The 7,798-nt window shown below is 42.3% G+C and overlaps 1 protein-coding gene across 1 annotated transcript in view; it reads left to right on the top strand.

The window, feature by feature from the left end:
• Positions 1-4,469, top strand: part of LOC310780084 (E3 ubiquitin-protein ligase TRIM39-like) — a 15,081-nt gene extending 10,612 nt beyond the window's left edge. Inside the window, exons 8-9 of the mRNA XM_083640632.1 lie at positions 274-449; positions 2,392-4,469. Of these exons, the coding sequence (XP_083496758.1) occupies positions 274-449; positions 2,392-2,769 (554 nt within the window). The 3' untranslated portion in view covers positions 2,770-4,469. The remainder of the gene's footprint in view (positions 1-273; positions 450-2,391) is intronic.
• Positions 4,470-7,798: the final 3,329 nt, after the last annotated feature.

Here is a 7,798-nt window from a genome sequence, read left to right as displayed (position 1 = left end):
GGTTAACATCTAGATAACTCCTAAATTCCAGGGCATGAAGGGGCTCTGTTGTACTGAACTAGCAAACACTGCAACAGGAAGTGAGCTGGGGTTCAATGTAGAACGTTTTTGTTGTCAAGTTAAAACGGTCTATAGTTTTTCTGTACTCCCTTTTTAAAGTATTTTTTAAGCCATTTTAAGTAGTCTAGACTCATCTTGTTTATTTATAGTAGTAGTTGTAGCATTAGCAGTAATATGAATTGAACATATCTCCCATGTTATCTCACCATGCAGTCGACGTGGTTTTAGACCAGGACACCGCCCACCCCAACATTGTCCTGTCGGCCAATGGGAAGCGGGCGGGCCGCGGGGACCTGCTGCACATCCTGCCCGACAACCCCCACCGATTTGACCCCGTGCTCTGCGTCCTGGGCAAGAGGGGCTTCCTGTCTGGGAGGTTCTACTTCCAGGTCGGTGTAGTCTTTGTTATTCGGTTACTTCATCACAAACCGTAGAGACGATCATGGGAACAGCAATTTCGAGAAAAGGAAAGGGAAAAAGCCACTGGAGAACACGCCAATGTAAATGTAAAAGAGTAAGGTTTTGATGTCAGTACATCTTCATCAGCAACAAGTGAGTGAAAGGGGCAGAACACTCAATTAGTCAATCTACAGCAGTGGTTCTCAAAGCTTTTCATGTCAAGGACCCCTAAACTGACACAAATTAAACCATGGACCCCCATTTGATAAGATTTTGTCCCAGGAACCCCCATCTGATGAGACTTTTGCTTTTAGATGTTTTATTACAGAAAGTGTATGAAACCCATGACTAAAACAGTCATACATTGTGTAATTGTGTTACTTATTTAATTATTATTATTTGTGGAATGGTATTATAGTGAAAATAAATGATCCCCCCTTTTTGCTGGGGACCCCCTGCAATCCCCTCAAGGACCCCTGGGGGTCCCCGGACCACACTTTGAGAACCACTGATCTACAGTACCACTGGTCAGTGACAGGTGGGTACCGTTAGGGCAACAGGAAACAGACTCACATAGGAAAAGTTCAACACAGTATAATAGACACACACACAAAAATAGTGTGATGTTCTTTGGGTTTTTGAACATAAGCGAGTTGTCATGGCAGCACATGACCTTTTGAAACTCGTACATTTTGCAACATTTCAATGGAGTAGCCTACAGAGAATGGAGTAGCCTACTCAAATGGAGTAGCCTACTCAATGGAGTAGCTTACAGAGAAGTGAAGAGATGATCGTTCCCCATTTCTTTCTTTGAACCTGACTAATCGAGCATCGCCGTAGTTCAGGCAGGCCACGCATGTCAAGCCCAGCTTAAACCCAGCTCACAGCTGATTAGGAGCTGATCTCAAACCCAGCCCACATCAGCTGACTGCTCAGCTGACACATTCAATTGGCTCAACTCAAACAGGGCACCCTCTTTCAATCACAGAAAAATTTGTTATAGAGTACGGCAGGGATGACGTATTTTTGTAGTCGGAACGCGGAAGTCCCGGACTTCCGGGTTCTTCACTGTTTCTGCCTATGGGATTTTTGAATGGGTTTTTGGCGCGGTGCTTCAAATAAGGTCTGTGGGCAACGCAAGCTTAATCAAACGCGAACCAGTGTTCAGCCGGATAATCTTCACACATGACATGAGGACCACTTTATTGAGTTTTGAAGCTTAAATGCGAGCCCTAGAAGTAAAAAGCTCATGCTAAGATATTCCAGAACTACACACAGTGTCACATAGGCTTCCCCGTCACGTCACCACAGCCAAATTCAACCTGGAGTGTTGTTGATGTGTGCGCTGCTGTGCACTGATTACCCCGGGCTGAACGGGCTGAACCGGGTGAGGGAAAGAGAATTTCCGTGTTCGTCCTTTGAAGTGATGACGTTATTTGACGTATAATATCCCCGTCGACTCAACAGTGTAGTCTCATTTAGCCGTTTGCTAGCTAGCCGCCCTTTTAACGGCTCATAAAAGTAGAACTCATGTGTGAAGATTATCCTACTGAACACTGGTTCACGTTTGAATAAGCTTGTGTTAACCACAGACCTCATTTGAAGCATCGCGCCAAAAACCCATTCAAAAATCCCATAGGCAGAAACAGTGAAGAACCCGGAAGTGTTAGCATCCATGTTTTCCGGGCTCATTCCTGCGGCTCTCTATTAACCACCCAGTCAAATCTGGATTTAATTGAATGTCGCCAAGTATGTAACAATAGGAGCTGCAATTGCTCTCAAGGCGATTCGCTGCTGTGAGACTGTGTCTGTGTATGATAACAGATGATTAATCATCTCTATTGAATCAATCTAAACGTTGTATCATGCACATTACACACACACACACACACACACACACTAATCTGCGTATTCTGTTGCATCTTCGATTAGGTTGCGGTGGGGGCGAAGACCTTCTGGGACCTGGGCGTGGTCAAAGAGTCAGTCAACAGGAAGGGGATGATCACCTCCACGCCGGACAACGGCTACTGGACGATGCGTTTGAGGGCCGGAGACGAGTACCGCGCCCTGGAATCCCCCTCCGTCCTGCTCCACCTCAGGGAGAAGCCGCAGACGGTGGGGGTGTTTGTGGATTACGAGGAGGGGACGGTGTCGTTCTTCAACGTGGAAGCCAGGTCTCATATCTACTCCTTCACTGGTGGCCGCTTCACCGAGAGGCTGTTCCCCTTCCTCAGCCCCAGTGTTAGCGATGAAGGAAGGAACGTGGCGCCGTTGGTTATCACGGCTGTCGATCACAAGACGCAGGCGTAAAGGCCTCGACATGCTCCCGCGTCAAACCCCTCACCGAATGCGCCGAGGGGCGTGCCGCGGTTGGCGAGCCTGCCGGCGCAGCCTGCGTGCAGCTCCTCGGAAATGTGACTCGACGCAGCTGACGCGAACAGCGCGAGTATAATATAATCTAGATGGGGAGCTAACAGGAGAGAGTGAAAGCTATTACCAACAGTGGCGGCTGGTCACTAGAGGGCGCTGGAGCCATCTAGTGACCAGCCGTTGTGTGAGTAATTGCATACTCACACAATGTGCCTGGGTAGTCTGTGTCTGTCAGTGTCTGCAGCAGCCTCTGTGTGACTGTCTCTCCCCGCCTGCTTTGGGCGCCAGTATAACAGGTGTCTATGTAGCGCATTTGGCTGATTAAACATTTACTAAGCACGGGAGCTAATTGGCTGATCTCTAATTTGTTTAATTCAGATTGCCCACAGGGCGCCGAGCTCAGCGAACCTAGCCAATCAAGTCTGTCCTGGGGCAGAGGAAGGATATTTATTCGCTATGAATTAAAAAAAGTGGGAGGGCAGCTTGCTAGACACTTTCAGGAAATTCAGCATACGCGGAAATCAACTGAAATCAGACATTTGGGACAAGTATTGAGCTATTTTCCTGACAACAATGCTCTTTCACTGGAAGAGAAAGAGGTTAAAGCATGGAATTAAATGCATGATGATTTTACCTGACCTTTGGCTGACTGTTATTTTATGCGCGGATGTGAATAGCGGTAGGCTACTTAACGCCCATTTATTTAGCAAACATAAGGAGCTATCTAGACTCAGTCCTCAGTCTTAATCCGTTTCACTCCTACGTCTGGGAGCCGAGACTAGGAGCTATCAGACTCATGATAGTCTCTGAATGCCAAAAACAATGAACCATTACCACATTACACATGCAGGCAATGTCAGTCAAACACACCAATCAATTCAGGATTCAATACAAACTGTGACCACCTTTATAAGCTAGACTCTATTGAAATTAACCAGTTGGAACAAATTGTTTTTACATACAGATTGTCTACATAGGCTACATAGGCTATAATAAATAATCCATACATACATATATAATTAGGCCTATATATATAAATTACCGTATAGTAGGATAGTCAGCTCTAGCCTGCATACTTTAATCCAAACCTAAAGAGTTCGATCTGAGCCTAAAATGATGGTTATTAAAGTTACTGTATTATTAAAATCTAAGAGCTTTGCTTCCCATAGGTCTATTGGATTTGGATAGAAGCAGCTACGATTTTTTTTTAATTGGATATATGTGAGGTATCTGTATTACCTGATCAGCCCGTGACGTCAGTCAAGCCCTAGCGTGACGTCAGGCATGACATCAGTTATCCTCAGTTCATGACGTCAGGCATGACGTCAGTCCTCCCTAGTATACAGTATATAGCAAGGGTTCTACGTCACCCCCCACTCTGGTGGATCACAGCAGCAGCCGGCATCGCGGCTGTTCATTCCCCCTGAAACCATCCTCTGAAGCCATCATTTCACCCCACCCACCTCCCCAGTCCACCACCAACGAGTCTTGACTCCTGGAGAATCCCGGGGGGGGATTCTCTCTAGCCCAAATAGATGCCGCCCTCTCGCCTAAAGAGGAGCGGCATCTTACAATGGAGTCATACGCCAAAGTACTTGCCATGCACGCCACTTGCTAAATAAAGTCCCTTGTTAAACCTTACCGACCGGTCTCTCATGATTGATATATATATATATATATATATATATATATATATATATATATATATATATATATATATATATATATATATTGTTTTCCCATAGACATTTCGTAAAATGTTTATAAAATAGTTGTAATTCGTTGAACCCAACGGTTCAGCTAACGCTATAATCGGGAGAGACCATAGAACATTTCACTCGGATCAAAACCTAAAAAAACATCGAAAAAATATTTTCTTTAAACCCACATTTTTTTAAACGTTTTGGTCCCAGTGAAATGTTATGCGATCTCTCCTGTTTCTAAATATATCCGTACCGTTTGGTTTGAACCAGTAAAACTATTTTTATACGCGTTTTACGAAATGTCTATGGGAAAATAAATGCCGAATGAAAATCTCTGGTACAGTGCTGAAGCAGGAAGTAGGCGGTCACTTTGCCTCTCTATTATAGTGACTGTTTTCTGAGTGACCTCCTGGACCCCACTGATCTAGACTGTGCATCGCCACATTTGATCAATATTTATCAAACCTCTCGGTTGATCTAGGAACATACAACAACTGCATCCCCATAACTGATTATCAATCATTGTGATCTGATACTGGGTCTAACCATTACCAGCAATGTTTACTGGTTACTTGTCTTGAGAAAGTGATACAAGTGATCAAATGATTGGTTGCTGTTGTTTTTTTGCAATTTTGGAGATTTATTTATTTATTGTCTTATATTATTTTATTTGGACAATACATATACATTCTGCTGACCTAATTACCACATTACCCTGAATGGGACTATGTATGAAACACATGTTTAGATGGTGTTTTGATTTTCCAATAAAGAATGATTCAGTTGTTACTGTTCACAGGTGGGGTCTATATCTTGTTTACAGCCAAAAAGCTGTGTGTGCTTGTTCAACCCTTTGTTTGGACCAAATTGTTTTGAATTCTCAGAGGACATCTTCTAAAAACCATCCAAGTGTGACGGACTCACTCAGTATGAAACCATATAAAGTCAAATTAAACTGGAGTCGGCTCTTCTTATTGGCCGATTGCAATAAAACGGCATCTCACGTGTCCTGTTCACAGCCAATAGCCTTCACGCAAACCTCTGTGATTCTGACTTGTGAACCCTTAACCACCACTGAGCCACCCAATAATAGAGGGAGGAACAGATTAAACATGACCGTATGGAGAAAGTTATCGTAAAAAAATATAAAAACAATAGGCCTACTGACAGCTTGCTGAACAAAATAATGTTTATTGTTGCATAAACTGATAAAAGAACAAGCTTTAAAATATACATTATGAACTCCAGCATGAAGTACTTATCTATATACAGGTTTTTTTAACAGGGAAAATCATAAATGTTCCTGTTGACATTAGTTCAATTCTGGACTTTCTCATCTAACACTGAATAAGATACTGACATAAAGCTGCAATAGGAAATATTTTTATGTACAACAATCTGCAAGTGGCTGCAAGAGAACAGATAGTCTCATCCCATCTAATGGAGATCATCAGATTCTCTCTATTTGCACAAATGATATTCTGGTGGCAGATCTGACACTTCTCCACCCACAGGAAGTGATGAATCAAAAGCATTAAATACAAACTGTCTGCTGATCAGCAGTGAACAGCACAGCGTACTGCAGCTTTAAAAAATAATGTGACAAATATAATTGTACCAAAATATATATACAGTATATATTGTAAATATATAGGCCTATATACAGTATATTGTAGACCTAAACTCTTAGAATAACAAAATATCAATGGCCCTGCAGTTTGTGCTGGGAACAACAAACTTCATTCACCTACATCACCTGTCTGCATAAAATGATCTACTATCAAATACATCTGTACAAAATAATGTGCATGTTTCCCTGCCTGGTACCAGTGCATGCTGGGATAGGCTCCAGCCCTGAACCCTGAATAGGAATAAGCAGGTATAGAAAATGCATGTGTGATGTTTGAATAGAAAGATGTGTGCAATTATAGTATGCACACATCTGTACACTGTAAATGATACAATGTGTCATGTAAGTATGAACTTTTCATGTTTTCTAGTAATCCATCTCTCTCTTGTTTGGTTGCCTGACACACTTCTCTTTATGGATCACATGTATGGGTGCTGTCTGACATTTTACATTCAGCTGTAACACATTTAATTATTATTAAAAAAACAAGTCAAAATATAATGATATGGCAGCATCAGCTCTATCATTTTACCACGGGCAGTTCCCAGTTTGTCTTCAGAATAACCAGTATCTTCAGTTCCCGAGGGAGTTGATGCTTCTGTGAATGGAGAGGAAGCATTAATTTAATAGACACATAAATGCAAGGATCCACAGCACCAAATAACCTAGCCTAGGTAAACCCAGCCCCCACGTGACCTGCTCTCTCAGTTCCCAGTCACTAGTGACTAGTGACTGAGAACAGGTCTGAGAGCAGGTCACGTGGGGGATGGGTTTACCCAGGCTACAAATAACCTACTCAGTTTTAACATATAGATTAAAAAAATACAGTAGTTGGAAAAGTTGCCAAATTATGTTCCCTTTTACACTGACAATGTACTGAACTCGTGAAAATTAGCAAAAGGGAGAAAAATACTCAGTTAACTTACCAATGTACCAAAGTATACCATGTATACTTTCTGAATAGTTTTTTTTATATCCTACAGTATATACTGTACATAACAATAAAACAAAAAAAACTCAGTTTCACAGTTTGTCTTTACACATAAATGAGGACTGTTGGTGTGATAGCAGAATTTAGACAGTGTTGTAACCACATTGACGCCATAGCTCATGTGCAGCTACAAGGTGTCATATTGCACCCTTAGTGTTTGAGGGGAAAGTTACAGAAACAAGTTCACAATGCAAACCAATAGAGAACATAACCACTGACACAGATATTGTTAGCAAGAGCTAACACAGCTATGTCTGCTGGTGTCAACTCAGTTATGTATCGAGGCCAATGTACTATCTACCACACAATCTGAAACACTTACTGTATTTACTGTAAGAGATGGTGTGGATATAGGCTATTGGAGAAGGCATATGCCCTTTTATTGAATGGGCATGAGTCATGGACATAATATGGATACATGAACAGACCAAAACTGTCGAGTGATTGGCTGAAACTTATCGGACACCTTGGAAGTATTTTAATTGTCTCATTATTAGACGTATGTGGGCATTGAGAAGCCAAAGCAAACAGTGACTGAGGTGATTTGAGAGGTGGGATTTGCATCCTGTTCCTGACCCAGGATTACATCTGCTATCATTAGTAATGATGCGTTGTCAGGGTGTCTGGGTAGTGTAGACGTTAAAG

Source organism: Poromitra crassiceps, assembly GCF_964638095.1.
Source record: "Poromitra crassiceps genome assembly, chromosome: 7".
NCBI lineage: Eukaryota > Metazoa > Chordata > Actinopteri > Beryciformes > Melamphaidae > Poromitra > Poromitra crassiceps.
The sequence above is the reverse complement of the archived record's forward strand: the minus strand, read 5'-3'. Positions and strand labels throughout refer to the sequence as shown.